The 19,407-nt window shown below is 35.3% G+C and overlaps 4 protein-coding genes across 5 annotated transcripts in view; all 4 read left to right on the forward strand.

The window, feature by feature from the left end:
- Nucleotides 1–19,407, forward strand: part of LOC127847878 (uncharacterized) — a 286,419-nt gene that overhangs the window by 90,168 nt on the left and 176,844 nt on the right. The gene's annotated exons all lie outside the window — the stretch shown is intronic.
- LOC127849192 (uncharacterized protein CXorf38 homolog) overlaps nucleotides 1–19,407 on the forward strand; it is a 90,311-nt gene that overhangs the window by 29,265 nt on the left and 41,639 nt on the right. The gene's annotated exons all lie outside the window — the stretch shown is intronic.
- Nucleotides 912–4,991, forward strand: LOC127847882 (uncharacterized). The gene is made up of 2 exons (XM_052380104.1): nucleotides 912–4,076; nucleotides 4,875–4,991. The coding sequence occupies exon 1, from the start codon at nucleotides 935–937 to the stop codon at nucleotides 2,774–2,776; it is 1,842 nt and encodes a 613-aa protein (XP_052236064.1). The 5' UTR covers nucleotides 912–934; the 3' UTR covers nucleotides 2,777–4,076; nucleotides 4,875–4,991.
- On the forward strand, nucleotides 912–9,625 carry LOC127847880 (uncharacterized). The gene is made up of 2 exons (XM_052380102.1): nucleotides 912–3,623; nucleotides 6,018–9,625. Exons 1-2 carry the CDS (start codon nucleotides 2,789–2,791, stop codon nucleotides 7,898–7,900), a joined length of 2,718 nt encoding a protein of 905 aa, XP_052236062.1. The 5' UTR covers nucleotides 912–2,788; the 3' UTR covers nucleotides 7,901–9,625.

Raw genomic sequence — 19,407 nt, forward strand, 5'->3', positions numbered from 1 at the left:
TGCTGGCCTTTTGACGGTAATGTTTAAGTCAGAATGTTTGTTAAATAATCCACGAATGTCATTTGTACATGAGACGGTCCAGGAATTCCTAGCTGCATATTATATAGCAATTTCACAGACGGATGTTATAGAAAATTTACTGAGCAAACATAAATTTAATGTGTTAGAAATGAGCCAGATAATTATATATATGTGCGGGCTTGCTTGTAAGATAGCTAATGGACTAATAAACCGTCTGACTGACGGCGACTTCTTCAATGACATGAACCGTGCACTAAGCAGGTATTTACGATATTTTCATATTGAAAAATTAGCAGCATTTAAAACAGATTATAAATCAATAGAAAACATTGGCAAATTTTCATATGATAAGAGGGACATCGATTCGCGTATGTTAGCTGTATCATTCTTATTCCAGCGCATGATGATCACAGGTTTCATTGAGGCTAAAGCCAGCGGTCAGAAGGATGTGTGTTTGAAGTGCAGTGACTTTATATTCAATGAATATCTCAACGAGTCTGAATCAAACGCATTACGTTCACTGTTAATGTACAACACATCCAATGTCAGGACACTTATTTTAGAAAGTAATATATTGCAAATAAGCGAAATACTGATCGTCCTTCAACAGTCAAGGGATTGTCTTGAACGTGTTAAGGCCAGAGTTACACCGGAAATATATAGGGCATTTTATAATTTAAACCTGAAAGAGCTGCATTTTATCGGAAGAATCAACGTATCTTTAATAGCTGATGTGCTTACCTCCCTGTCTAAATTAAAGTATTTATACATAGAAGATTCAACTTTTCACGAAGAAATCCCTATCCCTTCCACTTTAAAATGGTTCGATTTGACGAAAATTACCTTTACTGTCGAGTTTTTTCAAAGGTTACTAGAACAATTATCTTTATTGAAACACGATTTTTGGTTACAAATGTGCGATGTGAATGTCACCAATTTCAATAAACACATTTTTCAATCAGAACTATTTCCTATTGACATGTCAAATATCGACATAGTCGTGAAGCAGGGTAACAATGATCTATATGGTTTGCTGAGTTGTTCACCTATCGTGAACATGTGGCTTATGACGTCTGACGATGCTGCATTAGCATCAGATATTTTACCCGCATTCAGTAAATTAAAAATTCTTTATTTATATGGAACTTATACAAGCTATTTTGCCATCCAGCTGCCAGCATCGTTACACTGTATCAGTCTTCAGACTGGTGAATGCACATCTAAGTGGCTGTGCAGCTTGTTGATCAATCTTTCTGCATTAGGTCATCTTGTAAAGTGTGAGCTGTGGAACTTTGTACTGCAATCACATGAAGAAGATTGTGACGCTGATTCGAATATACATGAATGTGACCTGCGTTCTAAACTATTGGCATGTGATATGTCTAATATTGAGATATTAGTAGACAGTGGCAGCAAGGAAATATTTGAAATATTTCGTGACACAAGTATAGGGATCCTAGGCTTGAGAACTGCTGATTGTGTTTCACTTACATCAGACATTCTTCCCACACTCATTAAATTAGAAGAGCTTTATTTATGGGGGACCTTTATGGGTCGATGTGATCTCAAGATGCCTTCATCATTGAAACGTATCAGTCTTAGGGCAGGCAAATGCTCCTCTAAGTGGCTGTGCAGCTTGTTAATCAAGCTTTGTGCATTAGGTCATCTTGTAAAGTGTAAGCTGTGGAGCTTTGTACTGCAATCACATGAAGAAGATTGCGACGCTGATTCGAATATACATGAATGTGACCTGCGTTCTAAACTATTGGCATGTGATATGTCTAATATTGAGATATTAGTAAAAAATGGCAGCAAAGAACTATTTGAAATATTTCGTGACACAGGTATAGGGATCCTAGACTTGAGAACTGCTGATTGTGTTTCACTAGCATCACAAATTCTGCCCACACTCAGTAAATTAAAAAAACTTCTATTATGGGGGACCTTTATGGGTCGATGTGATCTCCAGATGCCTTCATCTCTGAACTGTATCAGTCTTCAGACAGGCGAATGCTCATCTGAGTGGCTGTGCAGCTTGTTGATCAAGCTTTCTGCATTAGGTCATCTTGTAAAGTGTGAGCTGTGGAACTTTGTACTGCAATCACATGAAGAAGATTGCGACGCTGATTCGAATATACATGAATGTGACCTGCGTTCTAAACTATTGGCATGTGATATGTCTAATATTGAGATATTAGTAAAAAATGGCAGCAAAGAACTATTTGAAATATTTCGTGACACAGGTATAGGGATCCTAGACTTGGGAACTGCTGATTGTGTTTCACTAGCATCACAAATTCTGCCCACACTCAGTAAATTAAAAAAACTTCTATTATGGGGGACCTTTATGGGTCGATGTGATCTCCAGATGCCTTCATCTCTGAACTGTATCAGTCTTCAGACAGGCGAATGCTCATCTGAGTGGCTGTGCAGCTTGTTGATCAAGCTTTCTGCATTAGGTCATCTTGTAAAGTGTGAGCTGTGGAACTTTGTACTGCAATCACATGAAGAAGATTCCGACGCTGATTCGAATATACATGAATGTGACCTGCGTTCTAAACTATTGGCATGTGATATGTCTAATATTGAGATATTAGTAGACAGTGGCAGCAATGAACTATTTGAAATATTTCGTGACACAAGTATAGGGATCCTAGACTTGAGATCTGCTTATTGTGTTTCACTTACATCAGACATTCTTCCCACACTCATTAAATTAAAGATGCTTTATTTATGTGGGACCTTTATGGGTTGATGTGATCTCCAGATGCCTTCATCATTGAACTGGATCAGTCTTAAGACAGGCGAATGCTCATCTGAGTGGCTGTGCTGCTTGTTGATCAAGCTTTGTGCATTAGATCATCATGCAGTTTGTCATCTGTCGAAATTTGTAGTACAATCTCGTGGAGAGGATTTGGGCGCTGACCCCAAAAGACATGCATCTCACTGGCAATCTAAACTATTGAAATATGACATGTCTAATGTTCATATATTAGTAAAACATGGCAGCAAGGAACTGTTTGAAATATTTCGTGACACAAGTATAGGGATCCTAGGCTTGAGAACTGCTGATTGTGTTTCACTTACATCAGACATTCTTCCCACACTCATTAAATTAGAAAAGCTTTATTTATGGGGGACCTTTATGTGTCGATGTGATCCACAGATGCCTTCATCATTGAACTGTGTCAGTCTTCAGACAGGCGAATGCACATCTGAGTGGCTGTGCAAATTGTTGATCAATCTTTCTGCATTAGGTCATCTTGTAAAATGTGAGCTGTTGAACTTTGCAGTGCAAACACGGGGAGAAGACAGCGGTGCTGATTTAGATAAACATGGATCTCACATAAGATCTAAACTATTGTCATGTGACTTGTCTAATTTTGAAATATTAGTAAAACATGGCAGCAAGGAACTGTTTGAAATATTTCGTGACACAAGTATAGGGATCCTAGATTTGAGAACTGCTGATTGTGTTTCACTAGCATCAGAAATTCTGCCCACACTCAGTAAATTAAAAAAGCTTCTATTATGGGGGATCTTTGTGAGCCAATGTGATCTTCAGCTGCCAGCATCGTTAGACTGTATCAGTTTTCAGACAGGTGAATGTTCCTCTGAGTGGCTGTGCAGCTTATTGATCAAGCTTTCAGCATTTGGTCATCTTGTAAACTGTGAGCTGTGGAACTTTGTAGTGCAATCATATGAAGAAGAATGTGACGCTGATTCATATATACATGGTTCTGACCTGCGTTCTAAACTATTGGCATGTGATATGTCTAATATTGAGATATTAGTAGACAGTGGCAGCAAGGAACTATTTGAAATATTTCGTGACACAGGTATAGGGATCCTAGACTTGAGAACTGCTGATTGTGTTTCACTTACATCAGACATTCTTCCCGCACTCATTAAATTAGAAAAGCTTTATTTATGGGGGACCTTTATGGGTCGATGTGATCTCCAGATGCCTTCATCATTGAACTGTGTCAGTCTTCAGACAGGCGAATGCACATCTGAGTGGCTGTGCAGCTTGTTGATCAATCTTTCTGCATTAGGTCATCTTGTAAAGTGTAAGCTGTGGAACTTTGTACTGCAATCACATGAAGAAGATTGTGACGCTGATTCGAATATACATGAATGTGACCTGCGTTCTAAACTTTTGGCGTGTGATATGTCTAATATTAAGATATTAGTAGACAGTGGCAGCAAGGAAATATTTGAAATATTTCGTGACACAAGTATAGGGATCCTAGGCTTGAGAACTGCTGATTGTGTTTCACTTACATCAGACATTCTTCCCACACTCATTAAATTAGAAAAGCTTTATTTATGGGGGACCTTTATGGGTCGATGTGATCTCAAGATGCCTTCATCATTGAAACGTATCAGTCTTAGGACAGGCGAATGCTCCTCTAAGTGGCTGTGCAGCTTGTTGATCAAGCTTTCTGCATTAGGTCATCTTGTAAAGTGTGAGCTGTGGAACTTTGAACTGCAATCACATCAAGAAGATTGCGACGCTGATTCGAATATACTTGAATGTGACCTGCGTTCTAAACTATTGGCATGTGATATGTCTAATATGGAGATATTAGTAGACAGTGGCAGCAAGGAACTATTTGAAATATTTCGTGACACAGGTATAGGGATCGTAGACTTGAGAACTGCTGATTGTGTTTCACTAACATCACAAATTCTGCCCACACTCAGTAAATTAAAAAAACTTCTATTATGGGGTACCTTTATGGGTCGATGTGATCTCCAGATGCCTTCATCTCTGAACTGTATCAGTCTTGAGACAGGCGAATGCTCATCTGAGTGGCTGTGCAGCTTGTTGATCAAGCTTTCTGCATTAGGTCATCTTGTAAAGTGTGAGCTGTGTAACTTTGTACTGCAATCACATGAAGAAGATTGCGACGCTGATTCGAATATACATGAATGTGACCTGCGTTCTAAACTATTGGCATGTGATATGTCTAATATTAAGATAGTAGTAATCAATGGCAGCAATGAACTGTTTGAAATATTTCGTGACACAAGTATAGGGATCCTAGACTTGAGAACTGCTGATTGTGTTTCACTTACATCAGACATTCTTCCCACACTAATTAAATTAAAGATGCTTTATTTATGTGGGACCTTTATGGGTCGATGTGATCTCCAGATGCCTTCATCATTGAACTGGATCAGTCTTAAGACAGGCGAATGCTCATCTGAGTGGCTGTGCTGCTTGTTGATCAAGCTTTGTGCATTAGATCATCATGCAGTTTGTCATCTGTCGAAATTTGTAGTACAATCTCGTGGAGAGGATTTGGGCGCTGACCCCAAAAGACATGCATCTCACTGGCAATCTAAACTATTGAAATATGACATGTCTAATGTTCATATATTAGTAAAACATGGCAGCAAGGAACTGTTTGAAATATTTCGTGACACATGTATAGGGATCCTAGGCTTGAGAACTGCTGATTGTGTTTCACTTACATCAGACATTCTTCCCACACTCATTAAATTAGAAAAGCTTTATTTATGGGGAACCTTTATGTGTCGATGTGATCTCCAGATGCCTTCATCATTGAACTGTGTCAGTCTTCAGACAGGCGAATGCACATCTGAGTGGCTGTGCAGCTTGTTGATCAATCTTTCTGCATTAGGTCATCTTGTAAAATGTGAGCTGTTGAACTTTGCAGTGCAAACACGGGGAGAAGACAGCGGTGCTGATTTAGATAAACATGGATCTCACATAAGATCTAAACTATTGTCATGTGACTTGTCTAATTTTAAAATATTAGTAAAACATGGCAGCAAGGAACTGTTTGAAATATTTCGTGACACAAGTATAGGGATCCTAGATTTGAGAACTGCTGATTGTGTTTCACTAGCATCAGAAATTCTGCCCACACTCAGTAAATTAAAAAAGCTTCTATAATGGGGGATCTTTGTGAGCCAATGTGATCTTCAGCTGCCAGCATCGTTAGACTGTATCAGTTTTCAGACAGGTGAATGTTCCTCTGAGTGGCTGTGCAGCTTATTGATCAAGCTTTCTGCATTTGGTCATCTTGTAAACTGTGAGCTGTGGAACTTTGTAGTGCAATCATATGAAGAAGAATGTGACGCTGATTCATATATACATGGTTCTGACCTGCGTTCTAAACTATTGGCATGTGATATGTCTAATATTGAGATATTAGTAGACAGTGGCAGCAAGGAACTATTTGAAATATTTCGTGACACAGGTATAGGGATCCTAGACTTGAGAACTGCTGATTGTGTTTCACTTACATCAGACATTCTTCCCACACTCATTAAATTAGAAAAGCTTTATTTATGGGGGACCTTTATGGGTCGATGTGATCTCCAGATGCCTTCATCATTGAACTGTGTCAGTCTTCAGACAGGCGAATGCACATCTGAGTGGCTGTGCAGCTTGTTGATCAATCTTTCTGCATTAGGTCATCTTGTAAAGTGTGAGCTGTGGAACTTTGTAGTACAATCGCGTCGAGAAGTTTCCGACGCTGATTCAAATAAACATGGTTCTGACCTGCGATCTAAACTATTGGCATGTGATATGTCTAATATTGAGATATTAGTAGACAGTGGCAGCAAGGAACTGTTTGAAATATTTCGTGACACAAGTATAGGGATACTAAACTTGAGAACTGCTGATTGTGTTTCACTAGCATCAGAAATTCTTCCCACACTCAGTAAATTAAAAAAGCTTCTATTATGGGGGATCTTTGTGAGCCAATGTGATCTTCAGCTGCCAGCATCGTTAGACTGTATCAGTTTTCAGACAGGTGAATGTTCCTCTGAGTGGCTGTGCAGCTTATTGATCAAGCTTTCTGCATTTGGTCATCTTGTAAACTGTGAGCTGTGGAACTTTGTAGTGCAATCATATGAAGAAGAATGTGACGCTGATTCATATATACATGGTTCTGACCTGCGTTCTAAACTATTGGCATGTGATATGTCTAATATTGAGATATTAGTAGACAGTGGCAGCAAGGAACTATTTGAAATATTTCGTGACACAGGTATAGGGATCCTAGACTTGAGAACTGCTGATTGTGTTTCACTTACATCAGACATTCTTCCCACACTCATTAAATTAGAAAAGCTTTATTTATGGGGGACCTTTATGGGTCGATGTGATCTCCAGATGCCTTCATCATTGAACTGTGTCAGTCTTCAGACAGGCGAATGCACATCTGAGTGGCTGTGCAGCTTGTTGATCAATCTTTCTGCATTAGGTCATCTTGTAAAGTGTGAGCTGTGGAACTTTGTAGTACAATCGCGTCGAGAAGTTTCCGACGCTGATTCAAATAAACATGGTTCTGACCTGCGATCTAAACTATTGGCATGTGATATGTCTAATATTGAGATATTAGTAGACAGTGGCGGCAAGGAACTATTTGAAATAATTCGGGACACAAGTATAGGGACCCTGGACTTGATAACGGCTGATTGTGCATCACAAACCTCAGACATTCTTCCCACACTCAGTAAATTAGAAAAGCTTCTATTATGGGGGACGTATATGGGTCGATGTGATCTCCAGCTTCCTGTATCGTTACACTGTATCAGTCTTCAGACAGGCGAATGCTCCGCTGAGTGGCTGTGTGGGTTGTTGATCAAGCTTTCTGCATTAGATCATCCAGTAGAGTGTAAGCTGTTGGACTTTGTAGTGCACTCACGAGAGGAAGATTGCGGCACTGATTCAAATAAACATGTTATCGACTTACTGTCTAAATTATTGTCATGTGACATGCATAAAATCGTGATTTCAGTAAAAACTGGCAGCGAGGAACTGTTTGAAATATTGTGTGGCACAAATATAAGAATCCGGATCCTGCCAACGGTGGAAAATGATTTTTATTATTAGAAATTCGTCGCATACTCAATAGAAAAAATATTTTAAAAAATACGAAAGTACAAAAGTTCCCAATAACAGATTAAAATAACTTATTTAATGAGTCATTAAATAAGTTATGTTATCTGTTATTGGTTACTTTTGTACTTTAGTATTTTTTTTTCAATTAAAAATTTATATGACAAGTTACATTTTAACGACGATAGTCAGATATAACGGTTCTGATTTCGACCTCGTTTAATAGATGTGCCAATGACGGAAAATACGGATACGGTATACTTGGGTGTGCGCAAAAATCCATTACAAAATCTAATACAATCACTTAAACAAACTGTTAAAAGTTTTTTTTAAATGCTTAAGTGATTTATTGATGATTTTATCAATGCATATGAAGGACCCAATGATACGAATTTTCATATATTTTAGTGTTTTATCTATTTAGATATTGATGTTAGTGGCATGATAGCAACACAAGACGTTTTAGTAGTGGTTTCGTATTTCAGATTTATTCATTTTGTGATGTGTGCAATGTTTATGCTAGAAATTAATCAGGTATGGGAAGATTCTACTTTTTTTACCTGTATATCGACGCAAAAAACGGATCATGATTTTTGTATTACGGTTTCCAAACATTTGATTTCAATCGATCGTAATGAAACTACAGAAGCATTAGCTACTCAAAACGGCATTGTTGTTTTGCGTGGAATAATTTTAGTGCATTTTGGTGAATCGTTATGCTGTTAAACATCTGACCTTTAAAGGAATCGACAAACTTTAATGTTTAAATTCGCTATATGAATAATGCATTGTACAAACGGTTATCATATAACTATTAAAAACAGTAAGTTTAATGGTACAGTGGTAATTAACTTTATATACAGCATAAGTTTATAACAACGTCATGTATTCTATTATGCGATCGGTGTTTGTTTTCCCATAAATGGTTAATTTTAGTTTTTGTTTAACGTCTATTTATTAAAAACGTGTTCTTTTTATATCGTCCTGTAAGTCCATAACGTTATTTCATGAGTTCGTCTATTAAGAGTTATTTTCGTTAACTATGTCAGCCATGGCTTGAAATGCTTACATGCAATATGAATGGCGTGAAAGGACAAAAATTGTAAAGTATTGAGTTTTCTGTGTGTTTTTGTACTTCATTGCATTATAAAACAATGCCATGTATATTCCAAAGTATTGATAACATATGCGTTAAAATTAAAGAAATTGTGTTCATTATTATTCGTTGTATTGCCTTTGTGAAATCATTTCTTTTAAGTTTGAACAGACTAGTGTTTATTATAATTCATAGTATGCATGTTTTTGTTATAAATAATGAGATCAAAATGTTCTAGTATAGCGAGGGACTTGTTTATGTTGAAATTAAAATACCATGTTTAAGCTTATGTTTGTGTTGTATCATGAAACATTGCTGATGTAACATATTAAAATTTATAACATTTTTGAATACGCGTTTATTCGTTCATAACATGTTGGCATATAAATGTGCAAGAACGCATGTACGTGCGTTATGTTCGAATTATTTTTTGGTGAATAATTTTAAACACAGTATTTATGATTGATGTATTTACAAAAACAATTGTTGTAGAAGTAATTTTAAGTTTTGCATTCAAAACATATGTTTTATTTACTATTCTTTATTTATTTAATCTAGCAATAACTGATTATCATAGAATGTGTACCATAAATTGTATTGAATTACGATAGAGGTAAAATATGTTTGCTGGAGAATACATGTACATGTATATAACATGTTTTTCTGTTTTATTGATGTCAATAACATAAACCGTTTTCGCCGTTTAACAGTAGTTTTGTCATATCAACGCGTTCATTAAATATCCCATAAGTCATGGAGAGACGTATATGAACTCTGAAGTTGACTGGTGATAATTGCACATATATATTTTCCATTTGCTGACAGCTTCCATACTACAATGAAACATAATGGACGAATGACGTAAAGATAAATTCATGAACTACTTTTAAAAGTAGTCGTACCATGACAGTTCTTGTAATACCAACTAATTTTTGTAATACCAACTGAGATAGCCCGGCCAAACACATTAGTATTTTCTATGTATTGTAATTTGTAACTGTGTTAGGGAGAGCATGACTTGACCAAAGCATCAAACTGACGCATTAATTTCTATTATTCAATAAGTAACCAATTCAAAACTATTGTCATTTTGTTCGGGGTTCAACATTTTATAAACTTATTCGATCGTATCAACACAAGTTTTACATCGGTTACTTTAAAAAAAATGTACTTGCCTTAATATGGCAATTATTTAAAATGTCAATATCTATTCAGGTATAAAGTGCTTTAACTATCATGTAAGCAAATTAACAACCAAACAAAGTATACATGGACATGTAGAGATTCTAAAATATATTACATTACAGAATTACAGATTATGTGTGTTTCCTTTTTGCTCGCATTCATACTATATAAAGAAGTGAAACTCCAGCTGCTGGAGCAGTATTGAATTCTCATTATAAACAATTAGTTGGTCCTTTATTTAAGGCAAGTGACCGATTGCCCAAACAGTACAAAACAGCACAAAACAGCACAATACAAACCAACGTAAACACAAAATATGAATAAAGCTGGGGTCACCGCATTGGAACGGTCAATGCAAAGCATTGGGGGTTTAAACCGGTTATAGAGCGCTCAGCCTCACACTTGGCTAAACAATATTCATAATACATTTAAGTGTAAATAAAATTTAACGTCATAGCATTGTAACTCAAATTAAACAATAATAAAAGCATATTAAAACGCATTCAATTTAATTACAATTTAATTACTCAATGGTATTGAAGAAACCAGAGCAACAGAGTTACAACTTTTTGACGAACGATCAAATGAAACTACAAACAAGTGTCAACTACATTCCTTCTTTATAGAAAAAGATTTAAGAATAAAGCGTCATTAAGTTAATATTTCAGATAATCATCGCGCAAATACAGGAAGAAGAAGCAATAATGGGTGTAAAAATTCCATATTACATTGCTTGGTTGTTTATGTGACTGCTAAAAAATAAAATAATAATAATTAAATCAAACAAGAAACGCCTATCAGAAAGAAAATATAAATAAAATTGAACGTTATAAACCCAATGACCTATGCATGTAGATAACAACTGGAAAGTTGATCGTATGACGTCAAAACATCCATGTACCCAGGAACAGAGAAAGAGTTATGGCGTAATTGACAAGCGAAGACACAATGACGTGAACAGAATCCAGGGACAGTACTGTAAAGTAATAATAAAACTATTAATTGGTGGCTACTGCAAAATTGAACTACTAATAAAACAAGTTTAGTTGATTAAATATTAAGAATCAAATGTATAAAAATGGTTATTTCATTAAAGCGACATTATTGGAATCAAACAGTATATAGGTATTTTGACAACTGACGACAGAAATGATTTGATTTACGATGTGAGTCCAAATGTAGTTTTCATGCAGATTTGTGCATACGACACAAAGACACAATTTTGTCTATAATATCATTAATGATTCCATATTTTAAGAGAAGAAAGATATAGTGAATCGAAAACCATCAAACACGTGTTTTTAAGTGCATAAGCATCGTATTCTTTTGATAAAAACAAGTTAATTAAATTGAAAGGTTTAATAACAACATTTGGTTTAACATATTTTAATTTGCGGACACGCTTCAAAACATCTCCATAAAATGATGGATGGGAAATTCCATTATTTAAATGCCATTTTAAAGAAACATTATATTTTGAAATTAAATAACCATACTTAGAGTAAACTTTAGCGAATTTACTTCTTAGGTTATGATACAAAAAGCCTTGTATTAATTAACAAAATGGTAGGGGAAGCAATTCCATAACAGTATTTTGAAACACAACTGCAAGCGGTTTCTAAAATAAAGTCGCGATAGCTGTTTTCAAAGCCAAACCAGTGCAAATTTCACCAAAACAAAACAGAATTTGTATTATTTCAAGAAAATTGTTTATAATCAAATCAAATATATACGAAGAACATTAATGTGAAAGTATTTTAACACACGAAATTTGCTTCTTCATATAGCAAAAACAACATAAAAAAATAATTAAGTTAAAACAAAGAGAGTGCACCAAGCTACATATACGTTTAAACATGATAAAAGATCAAGCTTGTAATTTCGGACAAGTACATATAAATATGGTCAACATACCACGTCCCTTTGTGGGCAACACACCGCGTCCCTTAGTGGCCGTGTTTTCAAGTTTTTTTTTAATTGCTGCAAGGTGTCATCCTAGAAATATTGCTATCAAATAACAAACCTATATTTAGCACCAGACGGTGACCATGTCTTCACTTACTAAATCAAATGAGTTCAAGGACGTTGGCAGAAATGTGGTCAAGCAACATTAAAGTGACTTAAACGACTTATAATGAAGCGCATCTAACAAGGTGTAACATAACGATTCTAATGATTTGTAACATAAGAGGTCGACTGACGTGCAATATACCTGGCCTAATACAGTGTAACAACAGGTTTATTGATTTTTTTAAACGATCTATTGATGATTAATGAAACTGGTCTGATACTTTACAAACACCGGGTATTATACCGTGTAACGGAACGGGTATTAAAGCGTGTGACTTAAGGTTTAATACCGTCTTAAATATCGGGTTTATTGATCTTTAACGTAAACGGTCTATTTACGTGTAATGCGACGAGTAACATACCAAACATTGTGCAGTAGTGCAGTATTACATAAGGCGACATAATACATTGTAACATACCGGGTCTTAAGACGTCTAATATAATGGGTCTAATGCTGTTTAACATATCGGGTCTAGAAATGTGAAAATTAAGGCTTATCATAACTTGTTTCGTATCGGGTCTTACGGGTGTTATTTAGCGTAAACGTTACGCTTCAAAAGATGTGTAAAATACCGGGTCTGCGGACGTGTAACTTTATTTGTCTAATGTTGTGTTCCATATGATAATAAAGGGCCTGATAGTGTGTAACGTAACAAGTCTGTTCATGACGTATGCATATCTATTCATTTAAATTCATAAAACATTGGTATATTTACATTGTATAATAAATATATATTCATCTTGGTTTATTTATTATTAAATTTTCGCAGTTTTGAATCTTCAGAAAACAAAATGAAATGGCTAATATTTCCTTTATGAAAATATGGACATAAACACACGAACATATTTATCAATTTATCTAAGTCTCACAAATGACCTACTCAAATGTAAAATATATTGTTATTTTGTGAAACACTCCTCAGCACATTTATCAATCCCACGTGCCCAAACAATAGATACACTCCTCGGCACAATTATTGATTTCACGTTCCCAAACAAACGATACACTTCTCAGCACAATTATCAATTAAACGTTCCCAAACAAACGATACACTTCTCAGCACAATGATAATTCCACGTGTCCAAACAATAGATACACTCCTCAGCACATTAATCAATTCCACATGTCCAAACAAAAGATAACTTTTCAGCACTTTTATCAATTCCACGTATCCAAACAATAGATACACTATTCAGCACATGTATCAATTCCACGTGTCCAAACAATAGATACACTTCTCAGCACATTTATCAATTCCACGTGTCCAAACAATAGATACACTTCTCAGCACATTTATCAATTCCACGTGCCCAAACAATAGAAACACTACTCAGCACATGTATCAATTCCACGTGTCCAAGACAATAGATACACTCCTTAGCACATTTATCAATTACACGTGTCCAAACAATAGATACACTATTCAGCACATGTATCAATTCCACGTGCCCAAACAAAAGATACACTCCTCGGAAAAATTATATATTCCACGTGTCCAAACAATAGTACGCTTCTCGGCAAAATTATAAATTCCACGTGTCAAAACAATAGATATACTCCTCGGCTCAATTATCAATTCCAAGTGTCCAAACAAAAGATACCCTCCTAAGCACAATTATCTATTCCACGTGTCTAAACAATAGATGCACTACACATCAAAATGTTCAGTTCCGAGTGCCCAAACAATAGATACTCTCCTCAGCACAAAGCTTACACCATAACAAGTAAAAACACGTTTTAAATAATAAGTCACCGTAAAAATATAACGATCACATAAGCGTTTGTAAAAAACTCACCGTAAAAATTATAACGGACTCATTAGTGTTGTTGGAAACTCACCGTGTAATATGTAAAGGCCACTTAAGCGTTTCTTAGAAATTAATCGTAAAACATGCAGCGTCCATACAAGCCTTAGTTTGTTATTTTTTGTGAAACAGCAATAGCCAATACCATTCAACCTACCATTCAAAACGCCTACAGAGGAATTCCATTAATATAGTGTTTACCATATAAAATTCCTTCCAGCGTGGTTCTGCAACCTCCGTACAAAATAAATCCAAAACAGGTAGGTGCTTACCAACCAACCGTACAATATAACATTCACAAGCGCTGTTTTGCTGCTCACCGTACGACATAAAACGCCTCCAGAAACTCCGCAGGCGCCACCCTTTATATGTAGCACAGGCCGAACAAAATGAACAGGATTTCAGCCGGAGTGAAAGGTGGGAAACATAAGAACAAAGTTCAAACCAGTGTTGCGGTGTACAGAAATATCACAGTTTCCTAACGATATGTGCTGTGTAAAATTGCTAATACAGTCTAACCTGTCTATAAAGACCACTCAAGGGATTTGGTCGTTGTGGTCTTTGTTCACAGGTGGTCTTTATTCCCAGGGTCGATTGAAACTTTGCAAAATATGCTAGTAGTATTTTAACATGTACCTTATCTATGTATGTGCTCTTTTGTTTAAATGTTTGAATACTTATGCATGTATAATAAATAAAGGATTGAAAACACAGTTTTGTTTTTATTATTTCCATTCCCTTATGTTTTTATTATTTATTTCATTAATCATATACATTTATAAATAATTATTGACATACATGGTTATATACATGTTATTCAGAATGTTCTGGATTTGAGTTTTGCCTACACCAAGATCACTAGCAACTCGTCTACAACTGTGTCCTTTAACTAACAAACTAATGACCGCAACGCGTTCTTCCAACATCAAGAACTTACGCTTGAAAGCCATGATGGTTAAATTGAACTGATTACTTGTCTCTAATCTATGCACGTCTTATCAAGGAGAAATGTAAGAAATGAATGGCTATCAAAATGTTTGTATTTCAGGCATCGTTATTGATATAAAACCGTTAATTTCCTTAATGAGTTGATCAAAGCCCCAAACTTGTCTTTGATATTTTCAGTAATTTGTACATTAATCACGAGTCACTTTAATACAAAGGCAATATTTTTACACTTTTGACAAACTGTCAAATGCATAAAAGAAGCAGGCGACTACCAATTAGCAATGCGTGTAAAATAAACAAACAACTGCTATCGAGTGCAATAAACTGTCACTTGCCGATATTTCCATAGCGACCGACGAGTCCACTGGTAAGATGTGTATCACGTGACTACACAGCGTCATGGCGGCCATTTTGTTTTTTGAAAGTTGCAAAATCGTTGATTTTTATGATTGCAGTGGTCGTTGTAAGCTATCAAAATGGACTTTTGGGAATGTAAAAGGGCGGTCTTTGGTCTATGTTCGCAGGTGGGATTTATTCGCAGGTTCAATATATAGCAAAATCGTTCGGGAGGAAATCGGTGTGGTCGTTATTGACTATTAGTTGCTATTAACAGGCGGTCGCTCGGGCAGGTTGGACTGTATGTCCATTTCGGATAACTTCATTGTTTAATTGTCATATGAAATCGGCAGTTTTCGGAGCCATATCGTCAAAGAATTGTTATCAACTGCACATATTTTATAACTCCAAAATATCGTAAACATGTATTACAAACTGTCGGGGACATTCTTCTCCGTTTTATATGTATACATATTTAACACATACAAAATAAATGATTGTTTTTACTGCACTTGACGTAACGTTCGATTCTAAGGCTTCATTTTTGCATGCCCTGCCTAAAATAATTTGGTTCCTAGAGCGGCATTTCTGTAGATGTGCGAAAGACAAACATGCGATTGTTCGTAAAGGACTGTGACTTACGATTGTATAGGTCTCGTATTGTGATTGTGCAGTGTTTATTGAATTTATAAACACCAAGGTTGAACGTCATTACCAAATTGGGAAATTTGCATTAGGTTTTTTAACCTAGAAGTCAATTGAAATAGATCAGTGCGTGAACCGGCATATTTATTACGTGATTTTAATTTAGTTTTTTAGAGGGTAGCAACTAAAAATAGCAAACAACTATGTGTGTGAAACTATATATATGGACTTGGAATACTACTTTAAACATAAAATTACATTTTAGTAATATACACGATAGCAAGTCAAGTTAAGACGTGTTAATTTAGCAAATACCATTGTGCATAGCAAAAACATTAGAAAACATTAAAAAAAACAGTGCTGCGTTTTGAGATGAAGATTCAATCTTAAGTGAAAATGAATAAGAATACACGTATTCATAAATGAATTTAATTTTTTTCATATCACAATTATTTATCACTGTGTCAGCACCAAATTTTAGCAAACGGTGATAATTAAAATTAAGCCACAAATCAGAGAAAACAAAAACGTTAATACTAATAATTTAACGTAGTATACAATTCGAATTATGAAAATATCGCTTGCAAATAGAAGTAAAGATTAGATAGACGACACGATTTTAGCTCAAAACGAGTCATCAAACCAAATGTAATAAGCGAGACCTCAGTGACAACTTTAACTCAATACTTATACAAAGATATGCACTTTCATTTTATATTCTTCTATCCATTACACTGACTTGAAGATTTTAGAACTGTAATACTCCTTTATTATTTTATGTTCTGTCTACGCATATTTCAAAATGTCAAGGTATTGTGCAAACCACAAGCACCGTTTATGGAAATATTGTCAAACATTTTTCACCATGTTTTCCAAAACAATTCATTACAGATTTCACTGTAATCAACACGTGTATTTATACATTAAGTTCTTAATTTGTCTATATTAAAACATTAATGCAGGATATTTAATATTTTGGTAGTATATATTGTGTAACAAATGGAATAAAAAATATAACTACTCAAGTGTTGTTATCTCCATTCGGAAAATCAGAAAAATACCAATCTGAAATCATGAGTCATTTATTATATCATTATCTAAAAAAATAACTGTTAAAGATGAATATAAACGCAGAAGATAGACGTCTTCTTTGATGTATCCTTGATCGAGAAATAAAAACATATTTTAGTTTCACCGCACAACTATTAAGTTCCAGCTTCACTTGCTAGGAAACCCACGTTTGCACAAATGAATCTTCCAGCTAGGAAACTCACGTTTGCACAAATGAATCTTCCAGCTAGGAAACTCACGTTTGCACAAATGAATCTGCCACAACCATGCTGCAGCTGAGAATTTTAGATGTTGCATACACTTATTAAACATATCGTCTTGATATACAACTATTATTAACTGCATTAATAAAATAACAATCAACAGATTCATTCGTATCGATATTGTAATTTGGTTTATTTGACCTTAATCATATATCAGTCATTATTCGTCCCGTTAAAACGCTTGCACTGGTTTTACTTTGAACGTCAAGTGAGTGGGAACGTGTTTTCTCCGCATGTCTTCTCTGCTCTAAAGGTATTGTCAACAAAGCAGATAAGAACATGTACATACTAGGTAGATTTAAATGCTCATTGTGGGCATATTTCAAAAAAAATATTTGAAAATGAAACCAACAACAATTTTTCCATAAATCGTTTCCTGATCAGTATTAATAATCAGTTGTGAGAATTGACCTTAACAAAATTCAAATATTCAAATCGAATATCTAAATCATACAACAAACATCCCCACTCCGAAAAAAAGTTTTTTACTTAAACTACTGTATAAGTGGTAAAGTTAGCGAGGTGGAAATGTTTGCGAATTTCGCGAACGCAATAAATTCGCTAAATTTTCCCCCAGCCAAAATTGCGCCCCCATTGAGGTAGAAATTTACAGTGACACCGGGTAAAGATAATTACTGTATACCATCGTGTAAGAAATTTAATCTTGACACTGGTTTAAGATAAAAACTACTTTGTTATCGATTTTACATAATTACGAATATAACATTTTGGAGAAATATATATAAAAACGTATTATAAACAAAATGTTTATTTTATGTTTGATTAATTATTAACATACTGCTTAGTTATGGCATTACTCAAAGATTGCCAAAGCTGTTTGGTTACATCTGAAAATAAATGACTGAACAAATAAACTGATTTTACAAACAGTTGTTCAGGTATCGCATATCGATCAATACAGTAGCCCCGTTAGGAAAACATGTTTTCACACCTTATCGCTTGATAACAATAGGATTATTGTTTTCGGAGAAAAGGCATTGTAAACAGTTCCCCCCCCCCCCTCACATCAAACAGCAATTTTTGGACAAAGAAAAAGACAGAACGAACTACGCTGAAATCATTTTATTTCACAAGTAAAGTGTGATCACAAATCAGTAAAACAGTTTACATAGAACAAGATCAATTTATCCATAGAATAAACACATATTTCACAACACTAACAATGTTAAAATGTTGTCAGCTATAATCCGTCAATCTAACGATCGTTTAAACTAACGGTAAGTATCTGACAATTATAATCGGATTGTATGCAACCAGCAATAAATTACAATTTTTACAACGTGAAATATTTTTATGTCCTTTTGATACGGGCGATTCGCTAACATTTCCACACGCGAAATGTCTGTTTTTCGCTAATTTTTCGACACGCGGAAATATTCACTTATACAGTATTAGTCGAAAACGTCATAAGTAAACGGGCGCATTGTACCATTCAATGGGATTTATAAATGGACTGTAGTAACCGAAATATTACGTTTCATATTAAAATGCTATTAATTATAGATGTTGTTGTCAGTTGTCAGTATAAAAAATATGTGTATAAATATTATAATAAAACTACTTGATTGATAGTTGCATAAAGCTCTTACCTCTGTGTATTTCACATACAGCATACCTGTTTCTAACAGCAAACCAGCAGCAGAATGTATGAGATCTAAACAACTGTGGTGAGTTTTACTTGTTTTCATATTTATTTCCGACCTATTTTCGACATACACAAGGAGACTTTTCTAACGCAATACTTTTCAAACTTGAATGTATCATAAAACACACAAACAAAATTCACCTTGTCGATCGGACGCTTTAGCACAAGGAATAAGTATTGTTTTATCTGTTTGCACGTGGAAATGATAAAATGCAATATTATTATAAATTTATTTTAATTTAACCGTGAGGAACCGTATGCTGCGTAGGATTTGCAGCAGCTGCTTCCGTTTGTCGGCCTTCTCCTTAGCGGTCCCCGCTGACAGCATCTCTCCCACGTCACGCGTCGTGGCGGGAAGCGTCACCAGTCGCTCGACCGCCTCCTTGTGGCACTCGCTTTCGTCGTGCTTCCGGAA

This window comes from Dreissena polymorpha, chromosome 10 (assembly GCF_020536995.1).
Source record: "Dreissena polymorpha isolate Duluth1 chromosome 10, UMN_Dpol_1.0, whole genome shotgun sequence".
NCBI classification, from domain to species: Eukaryota; Metazoa; Mollusca; class Bivalvia; order Myida; family Dreissenidae; genus Dreissena; species Dreissena polymorpha.

Coding starts and splice junctions, on each gene's coding strand:
- LOC127847882 (XM_052380104.1), top strand. CDS start 935: ATGTGCGATGTGAATGTCACCAATTTCAATAAACACATTTTTCAATCA.
- LOC127847880 (XM_052380102.1), top strand. CDS start 2,789: ATGCCTTCATCATTGAACTGGATCAGTCTTAAGACAGGCGAATGCTCA. Junction 3,624..6,017: donor CTGTATCAGTTTTCAGACAG/GTGAATGTTCCT, acceptor GTTTTCAGACAG/GTGAATGTTCCTCTGAGTGG.